The sequence below is a fragment of the Strix aluco genome, chromosome 17 (assembly GCF_031877795.1).
Source record: "Strix aluco isolate bStrAlu1 chromosome 17, bStrAlu1.hap1, whole genome shotgun sequence".
Lineage (NCBI taxonomy): Eukaryota > Metazoa > Chordata > Aves > Strigiformes > Strigidae > Strix > Strix aluco.
The window spans coordinates 814047-833049 of NC_133947.1; the positions used below are offsets into that span (position 1 = coordinate 814047).

General features: G+C 54.7%; 2 protein-coding genes across 5 annotated transcripts; one reads left to right on the top strand and one right to left on the bottom strand.

The window, feature by feature from the left end:
• Positions 1–1525: 1525 nt before the first annotated feature.
• On the bottom strand, positions 1526–14079 carry LOC141931331 (BPI fold-containing family B member 6-like). Of its 4 annotated transcripts, XM_074843323.1 has the most exons (17): positions 13827–14079; positions 8921–9700; positions 8215–8314; positions 7492–7596; positions 7249–7395; positions 6692–6755; positions 6075–6135; positions 5661–5752; positions 5195–5371; positions 4980–5033; positions 4500–4670; positions 4220–4287; positions 3767–3812; positions 3002–3065; positions 2220–2296; positions 2038–2087; positions 1526–1562 (listed from the first exon to the last, which is right to left on the bottom strand). In XM_074843323.1, exons 2-16 carry the CDS (start codon positions 9027–9029, stop codon positions 2049–2051), a joined length of 1374 nt encoding a protein of 457 aa, XP_074699424.1. In that variant the 5' UTR covers positions 9030–9700; positions 13827–14079; the 3' UTR covers positions 1526–1562; positions 2038–2048. The 4 variants fall into 4 exon arrangements, with proteins under 4 accessions (XP_074699424.1, XP_074699422.1, XP_074699423.1 ...); XM_074843321.1 differs by lacking the exon at positions 1526–1562 and having other exon boundaries at positions 1805–2087; XM_074843322.1 differs by lacking the exons at positions 1526–1562; positions 13827–14079 and adding an exon at positions 11116–11171 and having other exon boundaries at positions 1805–2087.
• Positions 11786–18485, top strand: LOC141931443 (protein TENP-like). Its single transcript, XM_074843575.1, has 18 exons — positions 11786–11801; positions 11867–12036; positions 12164–12341; positions 13030–13146; positions 13383–13482; positions 13815–13919; positions 14085–14222; positions 14657–14702; positions 14971–15031; positions 15289–15380; positions 15502–15678; positions 16008–16049; positions 16175–16339; positions 16551–16618; positions 17217–17262; positions 17598–17661; positions 17751–17827; positions 18088–18485. The coding sequence occupies exons 1-18, from the start codon at positions 11786–11788 to the stop codon at positions 18154–18156; spliced, it is 1731 nt and encodes a 576-aa protein (XP_074699676.1). The 3' UTR covers positions 18157–18485.
• The last annotated feature ends 518 nt before the right edge of the window (positions 18486–19003 follow it).

The following is a 19003-nucleotide window of genomic DNA, read 5'->3' on the forward strand; positions in this document are numbered from 1 at the left end:
ACGGAGTTGTCACTCTCCTTGCAACCTGATCAGCCAGGCACCTCGGGAGCACAAAGCCTTGCTGTCATGGCTAGATCATGACATTTGATAAGGTGGAAGAGAGTGTTAACAATATGGTGTTATGTTATCATCCCTCCTGAATCACTTTATACTTTGGGCAATCACTACACGAAACCTGAATTACCATAAAGACAGACCTGATAATGGCCAGCACACAGCAAAGGGGCACTTTGGCACCGCAGAGAATAGCTTCTGAGCAGTGACCTTTCAGGCATGACAGTAACTTGGCCTCTCACCAGCTGTTGCTGAATACAGAGGTCTCTGACAATTAAATATTTTGGATAAACTGAAGCAGATTCCCATAAAGAGAATGACATTGTGATGTCCGGGTCTTGCTAAAGCAACTTTCAAAGCCCCAAGAACACGAAGCCAAATCACTGTGAGGACAGAAACAGAGTAAACCAGAACGGGCTTGGTCAACGGGAGAAGAATAGGCCTGATGTGAACAGAGGCTGCTTTGATGTTTGGATCACCTGGAAACGGAGCCCTAAGGGCAGGCAGAAAGAGGGACGCGCCTGGGAAGCATTAGAGGCCTTGACATTATCAGGAGGGGGGCGGGCTCTGGCCAGCACAGGCAGTGTGAAACGCGTTAGCCCCGGCTGAAAAACGAGACGTCCTGCTCTGCTCTCCCCTCGATGGCATCGTCCAGACACGGCCTTTCTGCCCGAGAAACCATCTCTGCGGGTTTGCTCTGCCCTTCCTCTGGGACCATTAACCGCGAGAGACTGGTACATCCCCCAGTACTGGGGGATCAGGGCTGCCGGGGTCCGTGCACAGCTCCAGGGGACGGTGCTGGTGCCTGCACGTGTCCTGGGGCTGCACCTCCACCAAGTGCCCCAGGGCATCAAGTACCAGCTGGGTGACAGAGCAGCCCACAGCGTGGTTAAGTGTTTCATGAAAAATTAATCAGCTGCCCCCTGAGATTTCCAGCCTTGATTTCTCCTAGGAGATCTGCATACAGATATTTTGTTCTTCTTAAGGGGATTCAGGCTCAAACGGTTTGATTGTTTATTAGCTAATGCAAGAACAATAAGGGAAATCTCTTAAAAAAAATGTGCTTGGCCTTGACAATGTTTGCAGTGAAATGAAGAGAGAGGGCCCCATAAACACCAGTCCTCGTGGGGAGCTGGTTTGATGGCTGCTTCCCTCATTGCTTCGGGCTCCTGATGAGGACAATTCCTTCCGAGTGCTGCAGAACAAACGCCTGCTGGGTCTGGCAGTGCTCGCACGAAAACAAATGGAGCTCTCGGAGCCTGCCTCCCAGCGAGATTTTCTTGGGGACAATTTCTTAAAAACACAATGATCTTTTCAAAGATATCCTTAATTCTGCAGCAGGTACCTGTCACCAGGAAAAAAATGTTCGAATCATGTTGGCTCAATGAAATCAGGATCGAAGCTGTTTATTGACTTACTAATGACAGGTAATTATCCAGCAATCAGTGAACTATGCGCTTGGGATCAATATCTGCAATGCAGCCGATAAACCACAATGCCAGGCACTCCTGAAATATTCAAAACCACATGGGGATGTCTAAATGCCCATCTCTAACTCATTCCGAGCAGTCCTAACCCCCCCCCCCCCAGACGACTGCAGACACACTCCCCTCCTCTCGCAGCACATGCCCCGCAGGAGCAGGGGGGCCCCTTCTGGCACCCCCCCGCCCCATGAAGGAGATGGGGGTGCTGCACCCCGACGGCAGCCCACGCTGCTGCCTGCAGCACACTAATGCACAGGCTATTTCTGTTGCAGAAGTGATTTATTTAGGTCAAGAAATACAACCTCTGCCTGGACATGGGCTCCGCTAGACGCAGGCAGAGGCCAGAGGCTCGTCGTGGGGTGGGGAGGGCTTTTCATTTCAGCTTGCGCAGTCAAACTACTGAAAAGCCAAGGAAAGAGGAAGAAACGCCCCAGGAACCCCAGCACCCCCACTGCTCCCTCTCCCACCCCATTTTGTTGGGTTCTCGAAGCAGTCAAACCTCCCCCTGCCTCAGGTCTCCGTGACGGGCACGTCCAGCACTAGAGTGTTCTGCAGATTGAAAAATAAAAAGCACACGAGCAGGATTTCACAGCTGCTTCCGAGCTCAGACGTGACGGACTAACGGCACTGACGTGGGGGCTGGCCCCGGGTGCAGCAACCCCCCCACGCCAGCGTGCTCACCTCGTACCCGCTGATGTTCGCCCGCAGGTAGGTGATGCCCAGCAGGTCAGGCAGGGGGACCCCCCCCCGCAGCACCCCTGGAACGAGCGGGAGCCGCTGTCAGAGGCCAGCGGGCCACGGCGGGCACTGCTGGCATCTCTGGCGCTTCCCTGCCCACCTGCCCGTGCTGCCTGCCCCCGCTGCCTGCCCCGTGCTGCCACAGGTCTGGCCAGGGGGGCTGGGAATATACTCGGAAGGAAAATCGAGAGGTGGGAATTCCTGGTTTTGTGTATTTTAGCATCAATAAAATCTCTGCTTTTGGCATACTTTCCATAAATTGGTGCTCTGGGGTGGGGTTTTTTGCTGACATTTTGGCTAATTTTAGGCATGGTAAAGAGGGACATGTCAATTTTTGGAGGCTTCAGAAAGGCAAAGATCTTATGATGGCAAGTGGTTTTGATTTTGAGGCCAGGAACAGCGCTCCAAGAGGCTTCAGAGAAGCCACCTCCACCCTTCGCAGTGGATCTGTTCCGTGCAGGCAGGTCTCTCCTGCCTCTGCAGGAGCCCCGGCCGGAGGCACTGCCCTCCTCCAGCTCCCTCAGCAAACCCCCCGGTGCCAAATGGCTGGCCAGCAATTCTGGCAGAGTCCCTCACAGCCTTGAGGGCAGGAAAAGCATGCAAGGTCAGCCAGGCAATGCCATTTCAAAAAAAAAAAAAAAAAAGATAGTCTATAGGAAAAGAAATGAGAACTATTTTCCCCGTGCAGATAGCAAAGCCGCAGATGAAGCCGTAGCTGTGCTTACTGTTGATGGATGGCACATAAGTCACATGAATAATATCTGCCAAAACTCCTCTCAGTGGAAGCTCCTGAAACACAGAGAGATGGTGTAAACTGCCCATCGCCCCGCGTGCCAGAGCCACGGCCGCCCGGCTCGCCCCATCGATTCATCCAGCGCCCTCTCCAACCGCAGGAAAACTGCCAAGGTCCCCTGAGCGGAATGGGAACATTTGAAAAACTAAATTTCTGTGCAAACTGCCCCAGATGAGGCTGTTCTCAGCCCCAGCAGCCCTCTGTGCTCTGCCCTTCAGCCGGCGCTGGCACCCTCCTCGCAGCCCAAAGCCCTGCTCAGGACAGACGGTGTCGGCGCTCACTCTCCCAAGCGTCTCCCGCTCAGCATCAGGATTAGAGGGCGATGAGGAGATTAAACACCCAGCCCGCACCACCCCAGCCCACACCCCCACCCCGCCGGTGCCACTGGGCACAGTTACTCATGGCCAAAACTCTCCCATGGATGGATACGGTGTGTTATGAGCAGGGGCCCTTCCAGGGCATCCGTGCCTGTGGGCAAATAGTTTTGGCAGTTGATTTGTCCTCAAAATAACGTTTCAATCTTTAGCATTCGCTTTGGTTTTCTTGGGGTTTTTTTAACAAATCTGTTATTGATAATGAAAGCAGCAGGGCAGGGCTCTGGGGAGTGAATTCCTGGTACGGGATTACACAAACCACCGGTGTGGAGATTCACAGCAGCAACCCCAGCCCCACGCCCGGCACGGAGCGTCCAACTCACGTCAAATGTCCCGAGGGAGGAGGAAGCCAAGGCCGCACGCGACAGGCTGCAGGGAGAGGAACGGCAGGGTGTCATTTGCCTCCTGGCGAGTCACCCTGTCACCCCCAGAAAACTCCTCACCCAGATCTCACCCTCCAGCAAACCCCCCCTTGCACCAGTGGTGCCGTGGTCTCCCTCCAGGGAGGGGCTGCGTCCCACCAACAGCATTTTCTCCACCCTGAACCAAGTTCAACTCTTCAATCTTACAGACCCAAACAGGTTTTAGCTCAGCTGAATTACATCACGTTGACCCTCATCTATTTTTTTAAAAGCTGTTAGTATAAACTCTAACAAAGTCATGCAGAGACAGCAAAGGTTCCTTCTGGAAACACGGGGGTGAGATGCAGCATGTGGCCTCCCCGGCCACCCAGGGACTGTCACTCTGCTGGTGGTGGCACTGGGGACCAGCGGTACCTTTGCAGAGCGAGGGAGAGCCGCAGCTTCTCATCTGCAATGGCAAACTGCACCTCCAGGTCACTGTGCTGCAGAGGGAAAGGGAAGGGGAGTCCCCACCAGGACCCTGGTCCCCCTCTGGCCACTCCAGTCCCGCAGGACCCCCCGGCCAGGCATCCTCCTGGCAGACGTCCCTGCCCACTGTCCCACATCTCTCGTGCCAGACTTGGTGCGAGTTTGTTGGCTCGGGACAGGGACGGCCACGTTCAGCCCTCGCCAGTTGCAAAAGGCTTCAACTCACAACGTCCAGGACGAAGAGGGATTCGGGAGCAGAGTCTGAAGGCAAAACCCAAAACTCAGCGGTGCTGAAGAGCTGCAAAAAGCTTTTGTCTGGGGTTATGGTCACCACTGGCGCTTTCACTGCTTGCATCTCAATCACCACCGGCTGTGATGGAGGCAGCATCCTGGAAATCTGTGGAGAATCAAAGCAAAGGGGTGACAATCCCTTTCCTTCCCAGTTCACTCCTCTGGGGATTATCCTGGTGGGTGCTGCACATCAGTGACATTCCCCAGTCAGTGAAACTGGTCCATACTGGTCAATAGTATGTCCCTTAAATAGTCTTATTAATAAAAGTTTTACTAATAAAATAAGGTGAGCACCGGTTTGACCTTGGGGAAAAGGTTCCCAGGATGTCTTTGTGAATGGAGAGCAGCTTTAGCTGCTGCCATAAGTAGCCTGAGATGACCCACAGACCAGTGGGATCAAGCAAAGTCCACCCACCTCGGGGATGAGGGCTCCAAGCATCGTGGTCACCAGTGCGGGAAGTCCAAGAACCTGTTGAAAAAGTGTCTCAGGGCTGGGACTTAATCCACTCACTTGAGTGGGGAGGAGTTTAACACAAGGAAGGGAAGAGGCGTTGACATGGATCTGCCTCGAACCTGGGTGAAGGTTCTTTAGCGGCCTCTTGAGGAAAATCCCAAGCCCAAACCACCCACCATGTTATTGCTGATCTCCAGGTGGAAGGACGCCTGCAGAACAGCGAGCTCAGCACTCAAGAAGTTTGCAGACAGGATGAGCTGGGTAGCACCAGCCCTCTTGGGTGGCAGAGAAGCAAGAGACAGCTGGTTTGTGGGAAGGTCAACCTCCTGTCCCTCCTTCTGGTGGAGAATGGTCTAAAAGGACCAGTAAGAAGAGCCATGTCAGTGAGCACAGGTCCGCTTCCAGGATTTGCATTTGGACCAGGTACAAGGTACGGGATGCTCCGTGGCCTCAGCAAAAAAACAGAGCAATAAACTCCATAGAAAGCGGTGAGCGGAGGAAGCGGTTAGGTGATATAACGCAGCCAGCACGTGTCTGCACCCCTCCCAAAGCCTCCCAACGCTGAGAAGGACAATGCCTCTGAGCAAAGGGATGTCAGAAATGTCACCGCTCCCAGACCCGGTGCCAGGCAGCAGCACTCACCTTCAAATCCAGCTCTATGAAAGTTTCACTCGTCAGAGGGGGGTTCAGCAAAACGTACTGGAGGGTCCCAGCAGTCCCAAGCGGGATCTCAGCTGCGTGGAAGCAAAGTGGGGTGCTTGGTCTGCACCGCGGGCAGAGCGGGCGCCAGACTGCTGCTGCACCAGAGCCACGTGCCATCTACTGCCTCGGTGGGCTCCTGCCTCCCTGCCAGCCCCTGTGGTGCCAGGTTCTCCTGAATCTGCACCGAGGAGGGGGTGGATATTTGTATGGCCCTTGTCGGGGTTTGTCCCTCCCTGGTCCTAGTCAGGGCTCAGCAGATTTTCTGTCCCCAGTGATAGAGCTGTGCTTCCTCCTTGCCAGGGGAAGGGAAGGAGAGGGAGGGAGGGAGGGAGGGAGGGAGGGATGCCAACTCACAAGTCATGGTGGTGAATTTTGCATTGACAAGGTTGAGCACTGCGTCCACAGCTGGACACAGCTGTAGGGCGAGAAGAAAGGTGTGAGAAAACATTACATGGAGGCTTCTGGTGGGAGCATAGCTTCATGGCTGCCAGACCAGCACAGCTCCCACCCAGAAGCACCAGGGCCCTCCACTATTAATTACCCAGACAAGGGCTTGCCTCAGTTTTCTCTGTCCCTGGTTGAATTGGGTTATTCTGGAGTAAACCTTAAGCTGAGCGGAGAACAGGGCCAGACCCCCACAGATACCCAACAAAACCAGACCAACTTTATGACACGTGTTAAGAGGCTGCAAGTCTGCCCTTTGACAAGCCTTTAGGAACAAGGTGCTCAGCATCGAGATCAGCTCTGTCCGAACATCCCACCCCTCACCGCTGGGCTGGGACGAGGAGGCTTTAGGCAGTGACAGCGCCTTTGCTGCAGATGTTGACTGCATGAAACCAGTAACTGCCGCCTTTTACCAGCCTGCAAGCTCCTTTGTGTGGCAAAAATGTGAAATCTGTTACAGCCCAGTGAGAGGAGGAGGAGGAGGAGTGATCTCCAGGAAACAGGGATGGGAGGAGGACCGGACTTACCAGACCTGGCAGCACTTTCTGAAGGGTCTTGTCCAGAAAGTTGCTCATGACTTTGGGCAGCATGCTGGGCAGAGACAGCACATCAGCCGACACGGCCGTTATGCACATGGCAATAATTATTTACTATCAGTAGATCAAGAGGTAAGAAAGTTAACCACTAAAGAAACCTATCTGGTATGGATTCGACCAAAATGTCTAATAAAAGATGTTTTCTTTCTTTACAAACCTTTTCTCAAGAATGCCATCTTCTGGCTTTAAACAAAGCTAGAAGTTTCCATGCCTAAAAGAAGCTGCGATACACCCAGGAGTACAGCACTTAAATGAGGGCTGGTGCCAAAGATGAACATTGCATGGAATACCACAGATAGAACTGACCTGAATTTGAGCATAAAACATTTTGGTTTCCTTAGTGGAAAAAATGAACAGTGAAAAGTATTTGTGTTCTGTAGAAACCCACACCTGGAGACCGAAAAGTTCAACCATGCAGTTACCTGCCTCTTAGGAATTATTAATATCGGCAAATTATTAATATCACTGTGTTGTGCTTTGGGCCTCACCTGCTGGGGAGGTCGGTTTTAACGCTGACAAGAACGATGTGGCAGTTCCTGATGCTGAAGCTGGGGATGCCCGCGGCGTCCTGCTGCAGCCGGCTGCCCGCCGTCAGGTTTGCGGCCAGAGCGATTTCCATGTTTCTCCCTATAAAGCTGCTCAGAGCAAAGCTCGGTCACGGTGGGGCCAAGCCCCGGGAGCGGCCCAGCCCACCCCAGCGTCTCTCCCTGCGGGCATCGGCCCCTGCTCACCTTCTCCCAGTGATGGTCATTTGGACTAAGATGACCATGAAGAGCCCTGAGCCTGGCAAGAGCATCAGCGAGATCACCGGGGGACGGAGGTCTTTCACCTTCAGCCTGTGGAAAAAAACAGAGGAAAATTATTGGGAAAGAGGAGCCGGCAGAGCAGCCAGGTCGGGCTGCTTACATCAAAGTCACCTATCACTGATATTGCCATCACCAACTTTCTTTATTCTTCCACTTCTGGTTTAAACTTTCCATCTGAAACCACTTTTAAATTTAGAAATACGTTTCTTCCTAACAAGTTTAATTTTGAAAAAATTTGGAAAAAACATGTTGGCATTCAAAACATCTCCATGCTTTCACCCAGCTCGAATCTGCGGGATGGAGGGCCAGCTCTGATCCCCCCAAAATTCTGGGGTTCCCTCAGGATATTGCGGACAAAAGCCAGGCAGCGCCGGCTTTGAGAGCAAACCCCACCCCGCGCCGCAGAGCTGCTGCAGCAGTCCCCAGCCGGCGCTGAGGCAGGAGCCGACGCGCTTTGTTGCCTTTAAGTTATAGTTTCTCCATGTATTTGTAGACACGACCATGCAGAAAATCACCGGCTTTAATATCACACTTGTTAGCGGGGAGTGATTCGTTTCTGCCTCCAGGCTGACACTTCCCAACCTTCTGCTTTTATTTCCTCGTTCCCAGGTTCAGGCTCGTGGTGTAACGCTGCTGATCATCACTCACCCCAAGATGCCTTTGATGGGTTTGGCGTTGGGCGTTTTTTTCGCAGCTTCCTCTGCCATTTTCTGCAGAACATCACTCTCATTCAGAGCAGTGGAGACGGCTGGAAGATTTGCACAAGACGAGGAGTTTAGCACAAAATCTCCAGGGAGGAGCCTGTGCCGGAGGGTGGGGGGACTCCCCGCTGTACCCTATACAACATCGTTATTACCATAGTCCCATTCCAACACCCCCCGGCAGCAGCAGGACACTCCGCGTGCTGTAAATTCGGATTACCAGCAGTTCTGCCGTCCCCGGGTAACGGCTGGAGCTCGGCGGGCGCTTGCTGCGCACACATTGCGATTTCAGATGTGAGACACGGGGGTTTTTTCAGGTTCCCACCTTAACATACCACACAGGGGGGAGACAACCCGCATGCCCGCATCAGGGCATCACGGCCGCAGGGTCCCGCTTGCAGCAACCCCACGGGGCACGTACACCTTGGGGAAGCAGCTCCCACTGCAGATCACAGGCAGCGCCTGAAGCCCACCTGGCCGGCAGCACTCGGGGTGCAGGCTGGGGCTGTGCCCGGGGGTGCTGAGCTGGGGGATGCAGGCTGGGCAGCAAAGGGCAGCCTCCTCGCTGCGGTGCAGCCGGTGCAGCGCTGCCCGTTTGTCTGCACAGACAGACTCGTGCCCACACTGCGACGCTAATGTGACCGCGCGCTTACCGCGGCCAATCGTTCCGAGATCGATCCTGATGACAGCCCCCGGGCCAGCAGCTCCTCCCGACCACACCAGCCAGCCACCAAGGAGTAAAACGCACCAAACTCCAGACATCTGAGTCGGTCCGGCTGCTCACGGAGCTCCGGAGGTGGCAGAGGCTTCCAGAAGTGTGAGAGCTTCAACGGACAGAGACAGACAGCGAGCTGGAGATGGTTCCCCAACCGCACATCAGGGGCTAAACACTTCACTCACGCTAGAGGAAAGCAAGCAGGGCTCCGTGCAAGTCTGGCAGAGCTACACTAGCCAAAACCCGGCCTCAATACAGGAATCACTCCCCAAAACTCAGTTAACACCCCAGAGCAGCCCCATCAGGACGTGCCTGCGTCCTGTATCACCCACCCCGGAGTTGGTACCCAAGCAGGGCGCTAAGCCTTCCTCTTCCACAAGCACCAGAGCTGCTCATGATGCCTAAAACCTGCTGTGGAGAAAGGGCTGGAGCTGCCTGGGGCAGCACGTGGCTGGCTGGATCTCAGGGCCACCCCGAGCCTTGGGCGTAGGAGCGGCAGGAGAGCTCACGGCTGTTGGCCGTGGCACGAGGCGTGATGAGCCTTTCCACGGGCTGAGGACACGGCTCCACCTCTGCTCCCGCTTGGCCGCCCGCTTCTTGCTTGCACCGGAGGCAAATGACGTGAGCTGGTGCACGACGGGGAATCCTGCAGGGAAGGGCCCCGCCACCACCTCACCCAGAGAGTCCCCAGGGGTTGTCCAAGCTTTGCGCTGATCTTCTGGAGAGAGACAAGGAGCAGCCTGTATATAAACCCTGACCGAGAAAGGGGAAACCTAAAGTAAAGGGCTGGGTAATTACCGTGGTGTAAGCTAATCCCCGAGTGTTTCTGACATCCACCAATACAAATAATTGCAGTAATAAATTTGAAAGTCTGGGTAAGCCCTCAGGCCTCGGGTACCAGGCAAGTGCTCCCAGCAAAGCCAGCGCTCTTGCTCAATGCCCAGGAAGAGCCAACAGAGACTTGCATGTCAAGGCTGAAAGATAATCCTGATCTGCTTAATTACATGGTACAGACAGACATGGGGGTGAGGGGAAACCTAAGATGTGTAATGATAAACTCTGCACAGGGTAACTGCGACTCCCGGGATGAGTGACTTTCGCTCCTCAAAGGTTCATGGAGTTTGTGCAAACGCTAGGGGAGGATGTGGGATCCACTGGTGGATAACCTCGTGAAAAATGTGGTAATCTTAGTAATATTCTTACTGATTTCAGCAGGGTTGGAGTGAGGCTGAGAAGAACCATCACCTGCCCAGAGAACAGGCTTCTCAGCCCCAACCCCGTCCCCATCCCACCGTGGGAGAGCCACGTGTCCTGCCAGACCACAGACAGGCTGCACAGAGCTCTCATCGGGCTGGCCACGCTGCTGCCCACGCACCAGCCCTGCCTGAGCCGGGGCTAGTGGCCACCACAGTGTGCTCACCCAACCCCCCGGGTACCCCAGCCAGCAGGACCCGGCTCTGCCAGTTCCAAGTAATTTATTTCTTCATTTCTGTATAAGACGTGTCATGAGGTTTAATCTGTCATTACCGCCCTCCCAGTGATGCACTCGTGGCTCTCTGCTAAGCCCAGACAGGGAGATTTACATCTTATCTAGCAGGAGTGCAAGATTTATAGATAATTCCCGATAAGGAACGCATCATGCCAGAAAGACACTTTTGTGCTAGTAACTTGATCAGTCATTATGCTGTAAGTTGACATCTAATTAAGCCTCCACAGGGATCGTCAGGTCCAGAACAGCTCTTCAGGAGGAGAAAATCCACCTCTGAGCACCACGGTGCCATCTCGTCCTGGCAGCTTATCCCCAGACCCTTGCACTGCTGTAAATGATAATAACGCTCCACAGATAAATCTCCAGTGCTGCTTCAGGAAGAGCTGCTGATATTACCTACGCTGAAACAAGGTATAGCAGGGCAGATTTCCAACCCCTGCTCTAAAACACAGCAAAGACTTATTTCTCAGAGACTTTTCTAGGTTGTGTCCACGTCTCTACCCAAATCAGATGCCACGAAATGCCTCCCATGGCCCCAGGGGACTCATCCGCAGGTTATAACTTTCTCAATGGATTTACTTTTCTGAACACATTTCTTGCCTCTAAATAGGCTGCATACATCAGCGTAGAGCGTAAATCCTGACCTCCCTCGGTAGGCTGCGAGACATATATCCTCATATTTTCTCTTGGCACTGCTCTCTGGATGCCTTCAATGGGAATGCACAGCATGGCTGAAACTCTGTTTCTCTCGGCATTTCTGTGCCGTGCTGAGAAGGAACTGCGCTGGCGAGAGCCAAAGGCTTTGAGCGTGTCGAGATGCACCTGGAACCAGCACCCAATAACTCACTTCACCTGTGCACAAAGGACAATGGTTGCCTCCCCAGGCAGCAGGTGTTTCAACAAGCACCGAACACCTCACCCCACTGCCAAGGGATTCAGACCAAAATGGGCAATTCAACCCTCTCTGGAAGACAGGTCATGCCTCAAAGCTCACAAATACAGGGGGGGGGGGGGTAAAGTCAGAACATGAAGCATGAAGGAGAGCTGGGTGAGGCCGTGGAGGATGCACTTACGTGGCATTTGCAGGTGGTCCACGCTCTGTCCTCCAGACTAAAAGGAAGCCAGGAAAACACGATGGACCCCAAGCACAGGAAGGAGAGGGACTCTGACTCCCTTTCATGAACACTTTCACTGCTTGTAGAGACCTTATCAAAGAGGGTGGGCATCACCCACCATTTCTTCTACCAGTTGTAACAAATATTGCCAGTGGCTTTTGGTTGGGAATGGGTTAAAGAGAGGAAGGAATTATTGCACATGGGCCATTCTGGAGGTTAGAGGAGATACCTTGAAAAAAACAGATCTTCTGTCCGGTCTAAAACTCACTGAACCCAACAGAAACACTCCTGCTGCCTTCAACAGACATACCCAGGCCTGATGGAAGCATCTTTGATGAATTGGCAAGATCCCCTTCAGCGCCACACGTGCAGGTCTCAGCCCTTCTGGTCCGAGCTGCCCGGCTGGGAGAGCGACACAAACCACAGCGGCTTCTTGCTGGGGTGGCCACGGTGCTGGCTGTGCCCGGGCGTTCGGAAGAAAGCACGGCCGCAGAGCAAAGAGACCAACATTCCCTTTCTCAGTGTTTGATTTCTTGGCACCCTGCACCCAGAGACCTTTCTTTCTGCTCCTCAGTAGCGCCACAAGGAAGGCGAGCTGCCCCAGCACCTGCTGGTCAATATTTCACCTCGGCAGGTCAACGGCCAACGCAATCAAGTACACGGGGAAACAATAAAAATGGCAAATAAAACAAAGTGTCCATCCGCTGTCCTGGTGTCCAGCCCTCTTTGCCAGTTTCTGCCCCATTGCCTGCGTTGTGAGGATATTTAAAGCCAGCTCGATTCCTTGGTGCGGCCACGGCAAGACATGGACGGCGTTAGAAGAATGGGAAGACTGGGCAGGACAGGTAAAGATGCCTCCGCAAACCGGAGAGCTTGGCGCAGGCACTGCTTGTACTTCCTTTGGGGTGTCTCTGTAAGGGTCAGTTCTCATCAGAAGTTCCCTTTTCTGCAAAGACTGCTATAAATATGTGCGTTTTCTGCAGGCTGAACTTTCTGAATTACTTGTTTTCTTAATACTGTAAGAGCATTACAAATGCTATAAACAATTCTCAAATGTTTTTCAGAGGGGTAGATCAAACTTTCACCTTTTTATTTGATTTTAGCTTCCTCCATAACTTCCATTCATTCCTCAGTTAATTTTAGCTCCTCTTTATTTGCTAGTTTTATACCATTTAGGCCATTATATGCTCCTCAGCAGGCACGATACGGCTGCAAGCACCACTCTGCCTTACAGACTTGCAGGGGGGCTTTCAAGGCCGAGCCTTCTGTTAGCGCTTTTAAATCCCCAGGCACCACACGCTGTTATTGCACAAAAGTCGACAAGCTCAGGACAACAAACCCAACCCAGGAGCGGGTCTGTGGCTCCCAAGCGTGGCCTCAGTGGCCTGGCCAGGGACACACTGGTCTGACTGAGCTGCTGCTGGTTCCCTCCTCCTCCTCCAGGCGCCGGCACGGCGAAGCTCCGCACCCTGAGCATCCTCCTGAGCCTCCTGGTCCCCGCTCACCCCACCAGGTCACCCGACTGCGGCGGCATCCTCACCCCCTCAGGGCTGAGCTACCGTAAGTCTGGACCCTGATCTCCCACACTGCCAGCAGCATCTTTCTGTTCCAAACACCCTCACCAGAAACTTATGCCATTAATCAGCTCACTTTCATCACCTCCTTTCTAGAGCAGTAACAGGGGGGTTCGGAAGGGGTGGAAGTGTCACCTGGATGGATTTCAGTCTGTCCATCTCTGTGCATCAGACCACAAGCTCCAGAGGGTCTTGTAAAACATCATCTGCCCTATTTCACAGTTGCTGAAGTTTCAAAGGCGCACGCAGAGGCAGTCCTCAGGCAGGACCTCATGGCCCCGACAGCCCCAGACCTGGTTCTCAGCTCCCCAGAGTCCAGCAGGTGAGTCCGTGGCTCTGCCTTGCCCAGGCTTTGCCACTGGTTCAACTGGTGTTTAGCTGGAGTGCTTCAAATATCGTCACAAAAGGCATTTTGCCAGCAAGGACAAAAATCCTCCTGGACACCAACACGGTTGTTTGCCAGAGCAGTTCAGAAACAAGCTCCTGGCTCCTCCTCTGGGGTCTGAGGGCAGCACCCCAGTGCCACCCAGTTCCACCCTCGGGCACTGATTTATCTGTGCAGATCTCACGGGTTTTGGGGGTTTGCCCGTTGTGAGAGCAGCCAGGAACCGCACATCAGTCTGTCTCCCAACCCCTTCCCTTCTGCTCCGGCAGGAACCAAATTACCTCTGTCAAAGTGGCCGAGCTGTCTCTGTCGCTCATCCCTGACGCCGGGCTGCGGCTGAGCATCGATGTGGACCTCGGCGTCACCCCCGCCCCGTGAGTGCCAGGAATGGGGGGCTGGAAGTTGCCCAAGCTCCCGGCCGGGGCAATGGGGCCGCATCCGGCACCGCATCCAGCACCTGCAGGAGCAGGGGGGGCTGGGGCGAGCGGGGCCGGGAGCAGCCCCCTGCCTCCAGCTGCCGCCTCTCCCCCCCGGCACAGCTCCACCACCAAGGTGATGAGACTGTCCATCCTGGCCGACTTCCACGTGGAAACGAACCCCGAAGGGAACCTGGAGCTGGTGACCTCTGCCTGCAAACCCACCGTGGAGGAGATGCAGAGCACCGAGGAGACGGAAAGGTCGACCCCGCGGTTTTCCTTGTTACGGGATCTGGGTAACAGGGGAAAAGAAGAAACAGAGGCACAAGCATTTCCAGGCAGGAAGGGGATATGACTAAGATCTGCTCACTGCCCTCAAAGCTTACCAAAAATTTATCTTTATGGGAGGAACTTTGTTCTGCTTGCAGGGTTGGTTTCCCCCATTTTAAGAGAGTTTAATTCTCTCATAAGGGAGTGCGTCTTTTAAAGTAGTGTAGCAGGAACGTTTTTAATGCAAGTCCAATGGCAGTTCTTCAGTGTTTTAGGATTCTGAATTGTAATCACAGCTTAATAGATGATAGAAAATAATGGTAATACTGTCTCTGGATGCCTTTGGGGTGAGATAAAAGAGGCTCACCTACCCTTGGCTGAGCTGGGTCTCACCTAACTTCTTCCGTTCTGTTGTTTCCATCCAGCAAGTCCTCTAGTTCGGACGCAGACAAGGAGATTAACGTCGATAAGGTAAGATAACGCTTGTAACGGTGTGAGAGAGGAGAAGACAAAGTTGGATGGTTCTGCAAGAATTAGATCACTTAAAGTCAAGCTGGTGCTTTGCCAGGTGCCCCCACAGCCCCGCACACGGGGCGAGGAGCAGCAGCCCCGTGGTCACTGGACGCTGCCGCGCGGCCGGACAACAGGGACACCCACGTCTGAGGGGTTCAGGGGACACCTGGTGCCAGCAGACCCTCGTGTCCATCCACCAGCTCTCTCTTTGTTCTTCATTCCACAGATCTGCCTGGAAGTCTCCAAATTGCTGCTTTCACCAAATGAATGGCTGATGTCTCTGACAGGTGAGTGTTTGGCTTCCATCCTCGTTAGGGACCGAGGGCTTCGGGGCTCATTTTGCAGCCGGTCACGGAATGGGACGGGCTCCCACCCTGCAGCAGCGGCTCTGCCACTGTCACCCCCCCCCCCCCCCCCGGGACCCGCTCCCTCTGCCCACTCCCTTTCCCTGCCTCTTTACTCGGGAAACCCAGATGTTTCCCAGCCCCAGCCTGCCATCGCTGCTCCCCTCCTCTTTCTGAGTGTCCCTCTGCTCGATTTGCAGCTCCCTTCCCCATCACGCCAAGCTGCCAGGTCCAGTATGTGCCCCTGGCTGCACCCATGTTTTCCGAGCAGGGAATCACCATCTCCTTGCAAGTAAGTCCTCGCTTCCCAGCACCCACAGCCTGGCTCCAGGCTTTGGGAGAGCCACTTCCTCCCTGTGCTATGTGCCCCAAGACCCCTCAAACTCCTTTTCTCCTTGCCTGTGTCCCTACAGACGACCTTCCAGGTGGCGGGGATGGCAATCCCCCTGCCAATCAGCCCTGTGCCCTTCAGCATGCCCGAGCCGGTGAGCTCCAGCCCTTCCCACCTCACCTTGGCTTTCTCCGAGCACTTCTACACCAGCCTCTTCTTTGCCCTGGAAATAGCTGGAGCCTTCAACATGACCATCCCGGTGAGTAGAGCAAGTGAGCAAGGAAGGAGTAAAAAAATACGTGTTTGGAGGGACAGCCCTGCCCCATGAATGGCTTGGAGAAGCCATGCACCCTGCGAAGAAACGAGAGTGTGTGTCTGAGCACCTGTGGCAGCCACAGCCCCTCACCCCTGTGCTCCCAAAAATATTGCTGGTCTAATGATGTGGGAGAACGTGCCATGAGGAGTAACCCGATGCTGCTCCCGGCAGCGTGCAGGAAGGCCCCAGCCCAGTGCTCACCACAGCCGTGCTGGGCACGAGCCCCGGCACAGCAGCCCCAGGCGGGTCACAAGCCATGCTTTATCTTCCAGAGCCCACTGACCACCACCACTGTGGCACAGAAGATCACCCAGGTTCGTTGCCGTTGCTCCGAGAGGCACAGCCCCAGCTCGGGCAGTGCCCTCCAGCCGCCTGCCCATCACCCCGGGGGCACAGAGTACCACTGCCGGGCGCAGAAATAACCCCCCTCCCTCGGCAGATGGGCTCCCTCTTCCAGGAGGAGCAGCCGGTGGTGCTGCAGGCTGTGTTCAGGAGCTCGCCCCGGGTGGTGCTGGAGGAAGGCAAAGCAGCCCTGAAGCTCTTCCTCACTGTCCACATCGGGACCGGAGCACCGGCTTTCCAGAGCTTCCTGAGCGTGAACGTGGTGAGTGTGCCCTGGCAGCGTGCCGGGTGTGCCGGGTGTGCCCTGCGAGCCCAACTGCTGCTGATTTAGCTCGTGGTCCCGAGGGCAGAGCCAGGTGCGAGGAGCAGGTCACAGGTGGCAGCACAGGGACGGGCTCATCGCATCCCACTCGTCAAAGCTGAACCGGGACCCTTTGCTCACTCCGCTCCCGCCCTCTCTTCTCCCCGTGCAGGACATGTCTGCGGGCCTCGTCCTCAGCGTCGCCAGCACAAAGATGATGATCTCTGCAGCGGTGACAGAGTAATGACCCAGCTACGCTCCACATCCCAGGCGTAGCAGGGAAAGGAGAGGCAAAGTGGTCTGGGGAATTTCTTAGTTTGGGCACTGCAGGGGTAGCTCTACCCCGAGGGAAACGGCGAGACTCCAGTAACGTGGTTGGAGAGAAAAGTGGAAATTGCACCCGTCACCCCCCACGCTCAGCACAGGCGTAGGCAGGCGACAGGCACACACCAACACCGTCGCCTCTGCCTGTCCCTGCCACAGCCCCGGCTCTGCTGCCGGGGAAACACATGCTCAACACCCCGTCTGAACACACAGCCTGTGGCTGGGGGGCTCCAGGGGGCCCAGCCAATGCCCCAGGCCCCAGCCCCGCAGTATCCCACACCCCAGCACGGTCCCCCACAAAAGCTGTTCAGTCTGTATCCCGGGGAAAAAGCCTCCTCAAGCCTTTGCTGCTGTGCCAGGGCAGGGGAACTAAGGCTCCAGGCGCCTGCTCAGATGTGCCCAGGCACCAAGTTCGCTGCTGGCTTGGCCCTGGACTCAGCCGGGGTGTTTGGGGGAACATGAAAGTCACCACTTACTACAAGCAGCCCCTGTGCTGCTGCTCTTTGTTTTGCAGGGATGTTGAACTCAGCCTGGCTGCCTCTGACGTGGGTCCCGTGCCGGTAGGTGCCCGCAGCCGCGCACCCCCCAAGTGACCGAGCGCAGCCGCGTCCCCTCCTTGCACCGTGCTGCTGCGGCTGCTGAACACAACAGCCCACGCCTGGGTCACCGCAGCTGCACCCGCCAGCTGGGGCTGCCCTAAACCACCCCAGGCAGCGGCTGTCAGCGGGGAAATATTTACCTTGGGTGCTCGCTGTGCCCTGCAGAAGGGAGAGGCAGGTCCGTGGGGGATTAGGGGAGGTGCAGTGGGCGCCAGGACCCCGCTCTCGCTGGTCCCTGCCCCTCCACTCCTGCTTCAGAGTCACATCGTGAGCTGACCACGGATTCCCTTCGGCAGGCTGACTTACTGGAGGAGTTATTTTTGCCCCCAATCCGTGAGGCGGTCCCGGCTCAGATGAACGGTGAGCGTTGATGGGGTGTTGCCACCCAGGACGCGCGACGATGACGAAGGCAGCACCCGGCCGGCAACATTCCCTCTTTCTTTCCCCAGGGGTCCTGAGCGAAGGCGTATTCCTGCCCCACATCTCCAGCTTTACCTACACGGACGTCAACATTGTGATTCACAAGGTAAGAAAGAAGACATTTAACTTGACCCCTACTATGTTTGATTTAAAGGGAACCCAGGAGCAACACCCACCCCCTGGCTCCAAAATAAATGGGAACCTGCTCCTCCAGCCCTGTTAACCCGCAGAACCGAGGTTCACTGCCTGCGCCAGGCGTAGCTCCTCTCTAGCCCCACTGACACGAGCAGTAACCGTGTTGGAGGGGCCACGGGCCTGTGGAGAGCCCCATAGGTACCTTCAGGCTTCGTTCCTCCCCACGCTTAGGACTACGTCTTGGTCCCCTGCAACCTCGAGCTACAGGCGGTGGCCGGGGAGCAGAGCACCGTGGGGTGAAGTCTGGTGTCCGGAGGAGAGCAGCAGCAAGATTGTTCTCTTGGCTCTGAAATTGTGCTTTGTGTCTTGTCACTGCTTGAAATGTTGAAAATCTTATTTCTTGCCTTACTAAAAGACCAAGACTTTTGCATATTTAGGACAGTACGGGCATTGCACTAGCACCTTTCTCTTCCAGTCCTGCTCTTGGTATTTTTGTTGCACAAAGAGGATGGATTGTAACAATGTTCCACACTTTAATTAAACATTTCCCTTTCATACTGCATTTTCTGGTATGACTATTGACTTTTTTCCCCTCAACAATTTGCACCTAAAGACAGATGAATTTTGTCTTGCTAAGTACTGGTACCAGTACAGATGTCCAGACCTTACATTTAATTAAGGGAGCACGAACATTCCACTAATTTATAAGGATGCAGAGCAGCCCCGTGCCTCAGCTGCAGAACGACATGGCCCCTACCAACAAGAGATCTTTCATCTGCTTTTCCTCCACTTCTCGTGTTACTATGGGAACATTACAGCTGGTGGTTTTCCCTGGGTCAGAAAGAGGAGGGGGAAAAAAAAAAAAAAAAAAAATCAGTCTGCACAATGGTTTCTAATTTTAGACTTGAAGGCAGTTATATTTTCCAAACTGTACTTCTGACAAAGCTCATCACAGGGAAAATGCTGAATGAAAGGTGACGGCACACGTAGAGACGGGTCACACGCCAGCTCGGCACGTGCCCGCCCCAGGGCACCAGCGGCTGCACTGGTCAGTGCTGGGACACTCTTGCTCCCTCCTTCTGACCAGACGTGCCTCCGCGCTCGTGTTCGGGAAACTAAAGGGGGGGAAAAACCCACACCAGACCCG